This window comes from Pyrgilauda ruficollis, unplaced genomic scaffold (assembly GCF_017590135.1).
Source record: "Pyrgilauda ruficollis isolate IOZ18807 unplaced genomic scaffold, ASM1759013v1 scaffold32, whole genome shotgun sequence".
In the NCBI taxonomy this organism is placed as follows: domain Eukaryota; kingdom Metazoa; phylum Chordata; class Aves; order Passeriformes; family Passeridae; genus Pyrgilauda; species Pyrgilauda ruficollis.
Window position 1 is genome coordinate 7,678,315 of NW_024524600.1, and position 16,025 is coordinate 7,694,339.

General features: G+C 34.2%; 1 protein-coding gene across 3 annotated transcripts in view; it reads left to right on the forward strand.

Moving 5' to 3' along the window:
• PPFIA2 (PTPRF interacting protein alpha 2) overlaps positions 1-16,025 on the forward strand; it is a 282,312-nt gene that overhangs the window by 191,440 nt on the left and 74,847 nt on the right. For 2 of the 3 annotated variants that reach the window (XM_041474325.1, XM_041474326.1), the window contains one exon: positions 1,470-1,544. The exons of the other annotated variant lie outside the window; for it this stretch is intronic. In XM_041474325.1, the coding sequence (XP_041330259.1) occupies positions 1,470-1,544 (75 nt within the window). The remainder of the gene's footprint in view (positions 1-1,469; positions 1,545-16,025) is intronic. 3 annotated transcript variants of the gene reach the window in all.

Here is a 16,025-nt window from a genome sequence, read left to right on the forward strand (position 1 = left end):
AAGCCTCAAAGTACTGCATAAAAACTATATTTGCATTTGTTAGAAAGGGTGAATAGTTTTAAGTGTGCATTTCCTGAATGTGTAGTTCATCTTTAGATTTAGTCAGTTTTAAAGTCGAGTGAACGTGCTGTGTGAACGTGCTGTGTTATAGTCTTGCGAACTAATTTTGATCTAGTAAAGTCTAATCCATTCTTGGGATGTAGTGATGTGTTTTCAAAATCTCATTTTTATCAGTAGTAAATGAAAATGAAGTGTGTAAGAAAGGTAATATTTATTAGACTAAGAGCTACCACTGGAAAAAAATATGAAAGCATTAGGACATATTCAAATCTTCTAGGGATCTCCTGTATTTGTCAAGGATGAAAATGTGTCATGTTTCTTTGTAAATGAAAGACTGATTTTGTTTTGCTTTATTTTCCAGCTACATCTCTTGGTCTAATAGAGTATGCTACCTTACCCAACAAACATTGCTAATGGCCTTAAACATCTGTGCATCAGCAGCTGGAACAGCATTGCTGCGGGGTAGCTGGAACATGTAAAGAAGTATACCTTGAGTGTTGACTGATTAGCCAGGTTGCAAACTCATTTAATGTGAGATGCCTAATGAAATTCTGTAGATTAGGATAGTCACAGGATCCCTTAACAGTCAGGAGAGAGTCACACACAGCGCTGGAGGTCACTTCAGGTCTGATTTGCCTTTGGTTGTACTGGGAGACTGCAGCTACATCAGGTTACATCAGCAACACGAGCTGACACTGAGCCAGAGCACTCAAATCAGCTGTGATTGTGTCTTCAGACACATTTAGTATGAATTTAGTATTAACTATTAATAATCAATAATTAGCAGTAATTAAAATACTGGTAATAATAATAATTGAGATTGTTATCATCCTTGGAACAGAATAGGTTACTTATGAAACTGGTGCAAACATAGAGGAATTTTCTGCTTATGAGGGTATACATTGTTTATGACTTTTGGCAAAGCTGAAACAAATGCATGATGATATAAAAGATCTTTAGTATATGAGCCTGAAGGCAATGTTACAAGTTATTTTTCAATGAATTTATTGCATTCAGTTACTATAAACAGATTACTTATCTTCCATGGAGTGAACTTAAAACATCTGAAAATGTTTTTTTCTTTATCCTTTGTAAAAGATGTTTATGAAAGTTTTATTTTTATGCCTAATGTGGTCTTAAAATATTTTAATTTGCTGTGTATTCCATAAAATTACAAGCAGACTGTGGAACAGCAGTGTGGAATTTAAAGTTTGACACCTATTTTAATGGGTTAAGTTTTCCTAAAGTTAGGTTTAAATGTTTGCTACACAGTATGTCTCATGAAAGGGTGCAACACACATGCCTGCAAATGGAGTGGCAGGGCATACAGTAGAGCATATGGCAGATTATATAATCTTTAAAGACTAATAGAAATTACGTTACTGCACATATTTTGATTTTTCTTCTAGGTAAGGGAACGACTGAGGGTTTCTTTAGAAAGAGTCTCTGCACTGGAAGAAGAACTAGCTGCTGCTAACCAGGAGGTAACATAAAACACTTTCTCCCCTTTTGAGATTAAATTTCTCTAATACTCGGTCCCATGTGTTCCCTGTCACTTTCTTAAAAACTATTAAAAAAAAACCCCCAACAATTAAAAAAAAAAAAAAAAAAACAAACAAACAAAACCAAAATGAAAACAAACTACAGAAAAATTACATTCTGAGTAAGCTTCTCAGTGAGGCTTGTTTAAGGTGATTGTAAGATTAATACAACCTTCTCTTTACTGATTTATTCCCTCCTTCTCTTCCCTTGTGAGCAAGCCGAAATGCAAGAGCTAGTAACAGATTCCCAAATTTCTTACTGGACTTGAAAAAGGAGTGAACCAACAAATATGACAGATACTATAAAGAATTCAATAACCTGAATTTCCATTTCACTATAAAATTAAGTAAAACACACACACATACTCGTTATATAAATGTTAACATTGATGGAGGAAGGATTATGGATGACTGTGAAATGTAGGTTTGTCTCTTCCTTTTTAATTGCAATGTATCATGGTGTACTCTGGGGCCATGTAACTACTGTGAACTTGGACAAGAGAGATTTTTCCTGCTGAAGACTGTTCTCTTTTGTTTGAAAGGGTGAACAGTAAAACCTGTTTGTATTGAACAGCTGTACACTACAAACAAATAGAAAGTTTGCACCCAAGAGAGGTGATTTTGAGGCCAGATAATACAAAAAAATGGAGTCTGCTGATGACTACCATTCCCCTCGTGTTCTGAACTCACCTGAAATATGCTCTTAACACTGTTAAAAATAAGCCAGATAAGCAAGTTGAATTAAAACTATTTTGGGTTATGGCCATTTCCTGGTGTAATTTTATTCAGGATTAAGACTGAAAGAAGCCACAGACAACTTCAAATGCTACCAAACAATTCTTGAAAAGTGGAATACCCATAATTCAGAATAATGTGTGATAATGTAAAGTAGAGACTCCTGAAGTATTTTTAACTAAATTAAACTGAAAAAGGTAGTTTCTTAAAGTTACTTGTTAAAAGCAGGAATCTTCAATTAAGATATTAGTACTTCTTTTTTATAAGTATGATAAACTATAAACCTATTGATATGATATTCATCTCTTGGCTCTCTGAAGTAACTGCACTTAATCTGTTAAAAATAAGACTCTTCTTTCAGAAGGATACAGAAAATTTGTGTTCAAATAATATAGTTACCCCATGTTGTGTATTCTGTTATTTGCACTAGCATTTATTAAATAGCCAGCAGTCCTTTTGCTCAGTCAAGCCGATTGAGATGCATCGCGCTCTTCCAATCCCTCCTGCTCATCACCCAATTGAATCCAAGTTCACTTCACTGGGCATAGGACCAGGTCTTTAGAGAATTGCCTTGCTATTTGGAATTTTAAAAATTTAGTGAAACTTTTTTGACAGTAAGGAATAAAAGCATGCACAATGAAATTAAATTGAAATAGGACTTCCATAGCTTTTCTTGCCCCAAATCATTAGAAATGTTGAACAATGTTTGTGTCTACATGACACTGAAGAAATTTAGAAGGACACTGAATCAGTCAAGCATAACATGACCATTAACACAATCTGAATATTGCTATTCCAGTTTCCTATGAGGGACTGTTAAAGCTGACATTCAATTAAATAATAATGAAAAAGGAGTGAAATGGGAGGAGATATGGAAGAGAACGAGCGGATTATTTTCAAACAGTTATGCATTTGAACACGAGTTCAGATAATTTTCACACAATTAGTTATTTCAGTAAGATGAAATTAATTAGAGCACGGCAGTATTTAAGTCTAGTTTTATGCTAAATTCCACAGTGAATACACAGGCAATAAGGCATTTTAAATATTTATTGTACTATATATGAAAATAAGTGGGCTAAGTTTCTAGGGGAATTGAATATATGGTTTTTAGTAATTTTGGTAGTACTGTGTCGGTGACTGTTCTCCAAGGAGAATAAGTATTTTCTTTCATGTGCATTTTCTCATACTTATTCTAAGAGTGTAATATATTCAGAACTATATCTAAACATAAAATGATGACAGTAAATTGGTTCCCTGACTTAACAAATTATGTTTAGGTATATGACAAGTAGCAGATAAAAATTAGCAGAAATGTATATGTTAATATATTCCCTCTTCTTTAAAGCTTGTGGCTGTGGCTCTGACACAGCAACAGTGAGAAACTGCAGACAGTCCTGAGTACTTATTGAAAATGTTCTTCTATTAAAAGAGCCCCAAAACTGGGAGAGAACAACTGTGGTTTTCCATCATTAGGTGGCAACTAAGCTCTCATTTAACAGTCTTTGTGCTATATTACATACATAACAAAGGGAGTGAAATCATCTGTAATTGGCAAAGCTGATTTCAGCTCTAGTTGCTAACAGAGTCTTGCAAAGCACTTAATATTGGATAGGCAATTGTAACACACCTTGAACTCTCAACTCCAGAGAAGTTGGGGTGGGTATTTGGACCTGTTGGGGGAACTGAGCTTGTGTAGCTAATGTTTACTTTGAGTACACAAGGGTAATAGAGAAGGGTTTTCGTCTTATGAGCTTATATTTTATTAAAGCTTATAGTTTATTAAAGAATGGATTAAAAATTCTTTAAATATATGTTTTCCTAGGGGAAAAGGTTATTTGACTATATATTTTATTTTGCTGCAACTGATTAGTGATTGTGAAGGGAGCCATTGTGCATAGCAGCAAACTGAATTGCTGTTAGTAAGTTTTTGTGCAGACAGGGGCAAGATAACTGCAGTAATAAAATTCCATGTTCATCCTGCATTTTTTTTCATTTCTGCTTACACTCAAAGCCATTACTAGTTCACAACTGGGGGCGTCCTGATCATTATCTGTTGCAGACAAAATGAATAGAAGATACTGTAAACAGTTTTTTTTTGAGAAATTTCCCTTCTGTTTTTAATTAAAATTACTGTAAAGCACAGCTACACTTTCTTACCCCTTAGGTGCTTTTAAAATTATGCTGGTTCTCATCTTCTTCCATATAACCTATGGTCTCTCCAAGTAGTTTTCTTGTTGAGGGTTATAATTTGCAGTTAGCAATTAGACGAGCTGCAAGTGGGACATCCTGTAACAAAGCTCAGTAGTATAATAGTGTTCTTCTGTGAATACTTTTCAAGGGAAATGTGAAGTTTTTCAGTGAGTGTATGAATATTTGCAAAGTTGAACAATGATCTGCTTACTAGCTTCCTTTTTACGCGCTAATTTGAGAAGAATGAGTCTCGTTGGCAGGAGAAGTGAATTCATCTTCACAATTTTGTCATTCATGATCTTAATGGGAATTAACTTCATTGTTGAAAATACTGACAGGATAACTACTTTTGTTCTACAGCTTTAGAGATACTCCTATTACCCTTACAAATGTGAATCTTTGTTAAAAGTATGCTGAACTGCACACACAAACAACACACCAAGTTTAGCCATTAGTGCCATGTTTTCCCAGGAGCCCAAGTGCTAGCAGCTTCCACAGCTCAAGGGTACAGAGATTATAGACCATGACCCATAGTGACAGTTTTAAATCCATTTCTGCAGCAATGTGCAGTCTTAAATGACAACTGTTGCAATTTCTATTAACAGATCTCCCTGGTTCCCTAAGCCTTCAACAAATAGTTAAAAAAAAAAAACCAAAAAACAAACAACCTTTTTTTCCAAGGCTTTGTTGTAAAATCAAGCATTATACTGAAATATAGTTAATACAATACTGGAATTTTTTTTTTGATGGCTGTGCTTAATTTGCCCATAAATTTTCACCTGTTAATTTTAAACAATTATCCATCCCTTGCAACATCTTTCTGTTAATAAGAATCCTATGAAAAGTGGCATTCCAAAACCCTATTTTGTTTCCAGTTAATATGCTGACTTTTCCATCTCTCCTCATTAGTAGAAACTGTGGCATGAAAAATACAGATTTACTTACATTTATTACCTCAAAGGAATAAATGGAACTTTAGGAATCCAGAAAACATTGGAGCTGCGGAATATTAAATTGCAGAAACTACTGATTTGACTGTATATATCACTGTACTACCATATGCTTTTCCTCAGCATTTGTTCCAATTTCCAATGCTATTTCCAGTTGCCAAAAAACATTATATTGCCTCTGTCAACTGACACATAGATTATATTTTAAAACACTCAGGCTTAATTTTAAAGCCTCATTGTTACATTTGCTTCTGCAAAAGTTTGCTTGATTTTGATGCTAAATTTCGCTCCTGGAGCTCTCAGAGGTCTTGCAGGTGTTTTGGATCATAGCTCACTGCTTCATGTAACTGCATACATTCTCCTGTTTTGGCAGTGGGTTTCTTCCTGACACTTGAGTTAGTCCACTCATTAGGATACCCTAATGCTAATTTTACAGCATTTATGAAAGCATTCATAAATTATTTACATCACTGAAAAGAGAGGATGGTTTGAGATTTCTGATTCCTTATGTTTCATACCAGAGACAGCAGAAAATGTATCCACTCATTCAAGAAACAACTTCCAAATACCATGTTAATTGCCAATCTTCTGCTGTTCAGGGCAAATCAAGAACACAGAAAAAAATGCAGTAAAATTGTTACAGCTGAGGACAGTTTTGGCTCTGACCATGAGGGATGCTGCAGACATAACCAGGGTACCACTACTGCTAATGAAATATTCTCTATTAGTTAATATGTATATGTATTTCAAAGTGAAGTCTTAGCTAAATGTAGCTAAATGTCCTTTTACCCATGGTTGCATATAAAACCATATCTCCATGCCTAGATTTTTCATTTCCAGTTAGGTTAAGGCATTTTTAACAGGGGTCTCTTTGTGGCCTTAGGCTGTGTAAATACAGTCCAAAGTGATATTTGGAGTAAAAGTGTTGTAAAAGGAATCGTTTACTTGGAAAAATAGATGTGCATTTCTTGAACATATGATTTACACAAAATTACATCAATACAGAATTTAGAAATTATTGCTATCAAAACTTTGGATGAAATTGGGTGGAATTCAGGGACTTTTTTTTTTTTTTTTTTTTGTGAAGGCCAGGCAGATGACTTATATCTGTTTCTGGTGACTTGAGGCATACTTTTTTTTTGCAAAGAATCTGAAACACCCTTCCTCTATAGTACCTTCTTTCACCATGTTTTTTCAGAATGGTGCAGCTGCAAGTACTGCTTTCTGAACTCTCTTCTACTTGTTAATTTTTTTTTTAATTTCTTTATAAGCTATAGATTTGCAGAGGTCTGACTCTGAAGAGATATTCTTTGTGGTCTGAACTTTAATTTAAATGTCTATGTAAATGTAGCAAAATATATCTTTCCTGCAATGTTGCACATAATTAAAAATACCTTGATTTGAAAAGGAGTTTTAAATGCTATGTATAATTGCTTTTTAATGTGCCTTTAACCTTAGCCATCTAATTAAATGTTACCTCTGTAAAAAGTTATTGTTGCCCTTAAGTTTTAAATGTGGCAATGATGCAAAATGATGATTTTTTTTTTTTTTTGGTGATTATTTCTTATACTATGTGCTTTACAGCATTAATTTATTCCTCTACATGTTTCAATTAGTATGTGTAGCATGACAGTTGAAGAGGTTGAAAATTAATACAACAGCACTACAGCCTTCATTGCCTAATTTTTTTACAAATTTAAAAAGAACTAAGCAGAAGAAATAGTCAGATACGTTGTCATAATTATTTCATTTTATGTCCTCAATTAATTCCAATCTGAGTTCTCAGAGGAAAAATAAAAGCACTGAAATCCTTTGTGAATATTGAGAGCAGCAGGATTGATTTTGCATTGCCATAACCTTTTTTCACTAATTTCATGTTCCACTAAAATGCAGAGCAGAATAGGTCTAAAATTCAATGCATTTTCCAGATAGCAACTGAAGAACAATAATTTCTATTGACATATTTGAGGTGAAGCTCGCTACTGCATTTGCAAGAGTGGTTTCTTAGTACAACTTCCTTAAACTTCTACCACAGAGAAAAATCTTCAGATTTTGGCTACTAAAAGGACATATGTTCTTCCTTAAACTTCTACCACAGAGAAAAATCTTCAGATTTTGGCTACTAAAAGGACATATGTTTTCTACCATGACAGCAGATAATGATTTGAAGATATTAGTATTTTTATACAAAAATCTTAGTGAATTAAGCCTATTTATGTGTTTACCACAGTGTAGTGTGTGCAGTGCAGAAGTTGTATGTTAAATACGTTCACCAGCTTTGGTCTTCTTCACTGATATGGTTTTGCAGAGCAGAAATGTGTTGCTGCCCAAATGTCTTAGTGTTTTCAAAAGCCATCCTGAAATGCTGTGTTCTCTTTCCTCTCCATTTAGCATGTGGCCACCTTTAACAAATCCTAAAATACCAATGTCATGTTCTCACTTTGCACTGTTTGTCTAAGTTGAATGTCTCCTCTGTGTTGTTTAGAAGAGACCAGTTTGTAAGAAAGGATTTGTGGTCTGTGCTCACATGTTCCTGGAGCACTTAAGGAAATACGTAGCTGAAGTCTGAAGGTTTTTATTCCTTCACAAAGACAGTGTGATTAACAGTTTTAATAAAATGTTTGATATTGAATGTTTGCTAGCTCATATATATTTCTTTCTATATATTTTATATTCTTTAGAATGTTGTGTCATAAAGACAATTGTTTTTTCTGGTTCTCTTTTCTAAATATTCTAAGATCCCAAGTATGAATATATTCAGCTTCAGTTTTACTGCTGTTAAGGAATGATTCAGACCCTTGCACTGAGATGAAAAATTCTGGCTACTAAGGATCTCCACTGCAATTTTGGGGTTTTTTTTGCAGAATTTGTGTCATGGCAAATTAGTTCTTCTTCATTTTATTTACTTGTAAAATTATTTGTAGGATTTTTTATATAAAGATTTGTGACTAGAGTAAATCCCAGTGTCACAGATTTATCATTGAAGGGTAGAGGTTTTTTCTGCTTATTTTAAAAATACCCTGAGATTATTTGTAGCCTCTCAGTTTTTTGCTGTGACACATCCCTGTGTATCAATTAGAACATGCATACTTTGCTCTTAAACAATTGTAAGCTGTTATTTGCATTAAAGAAAAAGAAAAATATAAGTTTAGGAAAAGAATGCTCAAGGGAGCATGGCAAAAGGTAAAAAAGCAATGTCAAACTGTGACTTGCTACTTCCTCATTCTTTACTCTTCTCCCAAAACCTGCTGTGCAGCTATGAAGCAATTGTTTAAATATACATTAAAAGGGAATTGAGATCAATGTTTGAAATACTTTTTGCAAATCTCTTCAAATCTACTTCATTTTTATGTCTGACAGAAATATTTGATGTAATGAAACCTTGGTTCCCCATGATGAGAAACTTGGGTGATTTAATGCCTTGTTTTACTGAATAAATGATGACTGGAGATTAAAAATTCCCCATTTCCTTTAGACCTTGAAGCACAAACTTTCCATAAAATTAGCATCTTTATCAAAATAAGCACAAACCTATTCCAGTATATCCTTTCATGTGTCTGTGTTTTTAAAGCATTTGTTTTGTAGATTGCTCATTGTGAAAACAAATTAGGTGCTACTATTATAATGTAAAAATAAGAAATCTAACTACAAATTCAATTACAGATACTAGTCTTCTGTTTAAATTTTATATTCTCATTTTTTTTATACTTGTGGCCCAGGTCTTCAGACTATGGCCTTTGAGGAGATTGTATTTTTCTATGCACCGAAAAGTCTGGCCAAATCTTAATTGCAAGTTAGATTGCTGCAGAAATATAAATACATAATTGTTTATTTAGTAGCAATGTATTCCATCTTCCATACTGAAGTGCTTTTATTACACATTTTTACTATGATTATTACTTCATTACAGTGCTGCCAACAGAGCTCCAGTAAAGGAGCAGGATGCCATTTTGGGGGTAAAAAAATACTGAAACATGGTTCCTGCTTCATAGCACTTAACAGTATAAATTTGTCTCATGGTGTCCATGGCTCATACAGCTCAGGTACACAGTGACCTGTGCAATAGATGTGGCCAGCAATAATTACTCTTTTTACTACCACAGGAGCTCTGTAAAGTGTCTCATAGGACTCAAGCTCATCTGATACTCTTCAAATATTCTTGCTCCTAAAAGCATAGAGATTAGTTTGGCTGGGATGACGGTTAGTTGTTTCTACAGCAGAAAAAATAGGATGAAATCCAATAGTTAATGGATTCATAAGTATTGATAGATGGACTTGGCTAAATTGCATAACTTGATTTTTTGACAGCTTATGGCTGTAGTGGCATCTCTTCAGGTGCACATTCTGTCATACAATGTTTGTTCTGAGACCCTGCACAAATCCTGGTACACTGTCTGAATCCTTTCCCACTCACTGTGCTGTAGCCATGCTTGGGAGTTAAATACTGGGTACATGTCCCCTCAGCCCAGCTCCAAGCCTGGTTTCCTAACGGAGGAGAGGTTGGGGCTGCAGGCAGGAAGGAGGTGACTGTGGTCTCCATGAGGGCCTGCAGCTAAATAACCATAGGACACAATATTCATCATCAGATAACATAACCACTCTGCAATAAATCTGCACGTATGGACAGTTTTCTGGATCTCATGAGGTTGAGTTGTTTGAGTTATTTTGGGGGTCTGTACAGTGTTTTATATTAATCAGTAAAGAGGGATCACAGAGCATGCCTGACATTTCTGCACAACAGCAAACAAGTATATCAATATATGACAAAGCTCTGTGAAGCTGAAGAAGATACCTCAGAGATTGATAAATAGATCTCCTCTACTTTATTCTAGGGAATTATAAAATATAGAAGCTCTGAGTTTGCAGCAAAGATTTCGTGGATTTCTAATTTATCACACATTCCTCACCCAAAGCAGAAAAAAGGGAGAAGGAGGAAATGGCATGGCAGCCAAAGAAATACAAACTGAGAGAACACAGGGATTACACAATCCAGGTGTGTGGTTGAGCATATTTCACAATCATTTGCCAACACACCTGAAAACTCCAGGAGATTAATGAAATTGGAAGGTTACTTGTATATGGTTAGTTTAGGATTGTTCATAGCCAGCATGAGATTAGACACCAGGATAATTTCAGTTTGGATTTAATGTCATCTGTTTGGCAATCTGTTTAGGGAGCTTAACAAATCAACGGAATGTGACTCTCACCAGACCTGATTTCACAAGGTCTCATTATCAAATGCCTTATTTTCAACATATCAAATTCCTAAAGTAAAGAATGTAGTGAATGGGTAAAGGTGTGCTTAGCTGACATGCATTGTAGGGGTCACTACTACGTGTTCAAAGTATATCCATGAAAATTTCAATGTCTAATGTTTAATTTGCTCACAGTATTCACAGAGTGCTTTTTAGGGGACATCAGAAAGAATATATAATTTCTCTTAGATCTGTTATTTTGAGAATCATAAACTTTGAAATGGATGCTATTTTGTCCTGCATTGGAGGTTTGAATTCAGGTTTCAGAACATAGCTGGTTATCTTTCTGTCTGTGTCAGCTTTGGGGTCATTTAACATTTGTCATTTGACATTTGTCAAATGAGATGTTCAAGCAGATGAAGGCAGTGTCATTGTGAGAATTGGACTTGCAATATGGGACTGCAAGAAAAAATGATTCTTTACTGTTAATTATCTTTTTGCAGACCCATCTTGATGAAAATGCAACACACATACCCATTATCCTTCGTTTTTAGTCTGCTGGAATAATGTAGTGTTTTAACATTTGTTAAATGTGCTTATTTGGAATGATTATTCAATTTTCTGTAAATTTATTTAATATTGATGATTTTTTGAGATCATCTACTAACTCTCAAACCAGATTTTAAATAGTATAACAAGATCATAGTATCTTTCATGCTTATTACTCTCCATAAAAATTTTTATTATATGGATAGGTCTTACATGCTGAATTTTTGTAAAATATTTAAATTGATGACATGGGTCAATAAATGAAATCAACTTTAAGCTTTGCTAGGTTCATATTTATTAATCAATATTCCCATTAACATATGAACCAGAAAATGTATCATTTGTGTTTTCCTATTGGATCATCTCAACCCTACATTGCGCATGCATCTCTAAGAGTATTCTGCAAATTCATGATTTCATTAACTAGAAAGACTTACAAACAACGAGCCAACACATGCCTGTAAAATAATTAAATGTAGAAATAATTTTACTTGGAATTCAAAAATGTAAAAAATATTTTGGGTTTGATTAGGAAATGTCAACATTAATAAATAATAAATAATCTTCATTAATACTAATGAGGACCATCAGTGTAGAGGATTTAGCTTTGTTCAATCTATAGAAAATTGACCTGCTTGCTTAACTTGGCACCTGGAGAGTGTGGTTTGAACACCTTTAAACGTGTAGGATATGTGGTTACATACAGGAAAAAGAAGGAAAAAACAAGAAACCGTATGTATCATTCCCCTGCATTAGAAAAGGCTGTCATATTAGATTACATTCTGCAATAATCCTAGCATAAAAACATTTTTTAGAAGTTCCACATACTAGGAATGTCCTTTGTAATTAAAAAATAGATAAAATTTGTATCAGTGAAGCCCATATCCTTACCTTCACTGGAGAAACATGGCGGGGAAAAAAATTCTACCAGTAAGAATGTTTTGAAAAGTATTGAGATCCTGACTAAAATTAAATGGGTACATTTGTTGTAATACATGAAATACAGACTGTTACTCACTCTACTGAGATTCAATTTCAACAGTGTGGGAATGAAACTTAAGTTGGGATTTCTTCAGTTTGTACGTGCAGATCATGGCTTTGATATTGTTTAATTGTAGTTCTAGGATAAGGTTCATTTCCTTTCTGGATATTTCTCATATCCTATCTATCTGTTGTATATTTTCATGTTTTCTACAATCAGTAGCAGAGATGGTGATTTTAATACAGATACACTGTATAGGAAAATGTGATAAAACTGGATATACATGTAGAATAGTGGTTTTCATAACAGACATGTCTAGTCAAAATAAACCTAAACAATCTCAAATCTCTAGGTGACAACATGCAGACAAAGAGTACAAAATTTCGTTTGGGGAAGACTGTTTTTACACAAAGGGACATATTCTGGTGTAACCAAAAGAGGAAAACAGATTTGCAGTGCAAATAGCTCAACACTCTTTCTCAAACTGAGCAGTATTTTTCAAACTGAATTATATATATTAAACAGGGGTACTTTTCAATTAAATGCTTTATGTACTAAGAGCAACTACATAAAGTCCTAGAGGTACAAATATCTGTGTATATATTAACATAAATATTAAAAATATACACACACACTGCATATGCATATTTCAATAACTTGTGTATTGTTGAAAAGAATGAACATTATAATGTCTCTGCCAAATCCATCCTCATTTCTGACAAGCTGGAAATCAGACCCTTCCAATGAACTCTGGAGATTTTGAATACTAGTCTTTGTTAGAATAATAATGAAAGAACGATGGTTTTGCTACTATTTTGTTGAGCTTGGTAAGGAAAAAAAAAATAGGAAAGCAAGAGAAATTAGTCAGCAGGTGTCAAATACACAATATAATTCAACCATGTAATTGCTATTTGTTACTGTTTTCCTATTGTGCTAGTCTCTGTAAAAGACAGTTCTTTCACTGTGTTTTATTTCACACAAATTTTGTGACAAATTAAAAGTAGTACATTTTTGTTTACTTCAATAAGGGCTTCTGTAGAAAACATGCTGAAATGCACTGGGTAACCTGTGAAAAATCTTTACAGGTACTGTTCCTCACAATAGCACCTGCACCATTGCTTTAAATGGCTCCTGCTCTGTTTTCCAAGCGCTGACTCCTAGCTATTGTGAAAATAGACCCCAAATTCTGTATTTCCCCTTTTAGACATACCTGGTTGTAAAGCTCAGAACCTGCAATTGCTGAATGGAAGAACTAAAGCATTTCAAAACTAAAGTCATCTTTATGGAGATTCCTTTTTATCTACTGTTTCAAAAGACTTTGTCTGGATCTAAGGGTTTTGTTCCTGAAATCAGAATGTGCTATTTATGATACCCTGAAGAGCATCTTGTGCTCTCTCTCTGAAATGCTGTGTATATAGCCAATCATCAGTCCTGTGCAGTTCGTTTGACTGTGATACTGAACCATACTGAGATTTGTTTCAATGTCAGAAGATGACATAAGCAAATTCAGTGGTTTAAGGTAGGAAAAGTTTATGAAAAACAGCTTTTCAAAAGTTTAAAATAATTTCATTGCTTTTATAGAATCTCAGAATCATGGAAAGGTTTGAGTTGGAAGAGAACTTAAAGATCATGTAGTTCCAACTCCCCAGCCACTGGCAGGAATGCCTTCTACTACACTGGGTCGCTCAGAACCTCTTCCAACCTGGCCTTGAGCACCTCCAGGGACAGAGAGTCCGCAGTCTCTCTGGGCAACCTGTTCATAAAGTGATGAGGCACCAGAACCTTATAAGAAGTAAAGAATTTCTTCCTAAGATCTGAGCTAAACCCACCCTCCTTCAGTTTAGGGGCATCCTGCTTTCCCTTATCACTATATAGGAAAGTATATTAAGTATTCCTAGAACACTTAATTGACTGAAGACTGAAACTGTAATGAAGTAAAAAATGGCCACTCAAACAAGTTTCAGCATCAGAGGTACCTGGTCATTTAGGATTTTTTATGTTTAGAAATGGATTCTGATCTCACACGTCTCAAATAATTTTAAATTAATTAATTTGCAATACACCCAAAATAAACATGTAGAGTAGTGCTTTTCCTGCCTCATTTTGGTCTGATGAGAGGCTTCTTCAGATCAGTACTGCCTTGTGTATTCATCTTCTGTTCTATGCTGTATTTTAATATTTGATATCAATATTCCCTTAACACCTGGATTCAGGCTATTAAATGTATAGATATGATATCTAGATTTGGCCATTTATGGAAATGGAGACCAGTTCAAGTTTTGAGTCTGAATTGCTGAATCCTAACTTCATTTAAAAAAACATGATTCAATAGTGTCTGTAGATAATGGACACAAATTCTGCTAATTTAGAGGGAATTTATATGCGTAGTATAGTGGAGGTATTTACCAAAATTTTAAAATCACAAAGCTGGGCTTTAGGAACACTGAAATTATTTATTAGTTGAGACAGAAAGGCAGAAGTTGTGTAAGGTTGTGCTCAGTATTATTATGACAGAGTAGGGGTTTTGAAACTGCCATTCGTTCTGAAGTACCTTTGACATCTGGAAGATAGAAACAAAATTGATGGACATTCTTTAAGGTTTTGATGTATCTTGTGAGTCATAAAGCTAACATGCAAAAGCAAGAAGAATATTGAAGATCAATATGCCTGTGAGAAGAGAAGAAGCTGAAGGAATATTTTTAGATTAGGGAGTGTTTTCATGGACTTAAGCTACAAAAGTTAGAAAGGTCCAACTAGAAAAGTAATACTCTACATTTTGTTCTTAAACTGACAATGATTGCTTCATTTTTCTCAATCAAGAAAAAAAAAAGAACTTTTCAGTTCTGCTGAATGAGCTTGGCAAAGAAAGCAGAGAGCCAAATGTAGACTTTCTTTAGACTCAACTGGGGAGAGACAAGAAATTTTACTCTTGTTTGGGGTCACATTGAAAGGCACTACTGTGGTCCAGATCAAGTGTGCTAAATAGGAAAATAATGTTTGTGATTGTAGAAATGGGATGTAATCATTTGAGATCCACAAGCAGAAGCTGATAAGGACAAAAATGTGATGTATTTGATAATATTTTAGAAGGTATAATTTGGACTTCAGTTTTTATTTAGGTTGATTGTCCAGTTTTGGGTACAGCAGTCCTAAATAGATTAATGATATTTATCCACATTTATTTTCTATTAATGTCTAAGGGCATGAGAGTGTGAGGGGGCATATTTTGATTTGTTTTCAGCAGCTATGATGTCATCCTCAAGAATACTACCTTTTACTTTCCAAAACATAGCATGGAAACCATTAGGAATTTAACGTTAGAGGTCAGATTGTATGGAGGTAGTTGGAAAGCTGTCTATGGACATGTTTTGTCTTAGATATTTTTAGCTGGATGTCAAAAACATAAAAACATCAGTAGAACAGATAGGCATTTCTCAGAAATAATATTACAAAATTTTATCTGCATTGAAAAATCATTTCCTTACCTAGATCTCTGCTATTATTGCTGTGTGCTATTGTAATGATCATTAGAATTTAAGAGGTTTTAGAGTCTACCTAGGAAATATTTAGTCATCTGTGTCTTCACCCAAATCATCAACCCTTCTTCCATGTTTTCGCAACCTGTTAAAAAAGTTACACAAATGGTTTAGTGATTAAATGAGCACATTTGCAAAAAAAAAAAAAATAGAACATTATTGAAAGTTAAATCAATAAAAAGTAAGTAATAAAAAGGAATATGATAACAATTAAAAACTTTTGCTTCAACAAAGTAAAAAGCAAAAATTTACTTGTAAGACACTGAAGAATTTCTGTGCTTCCT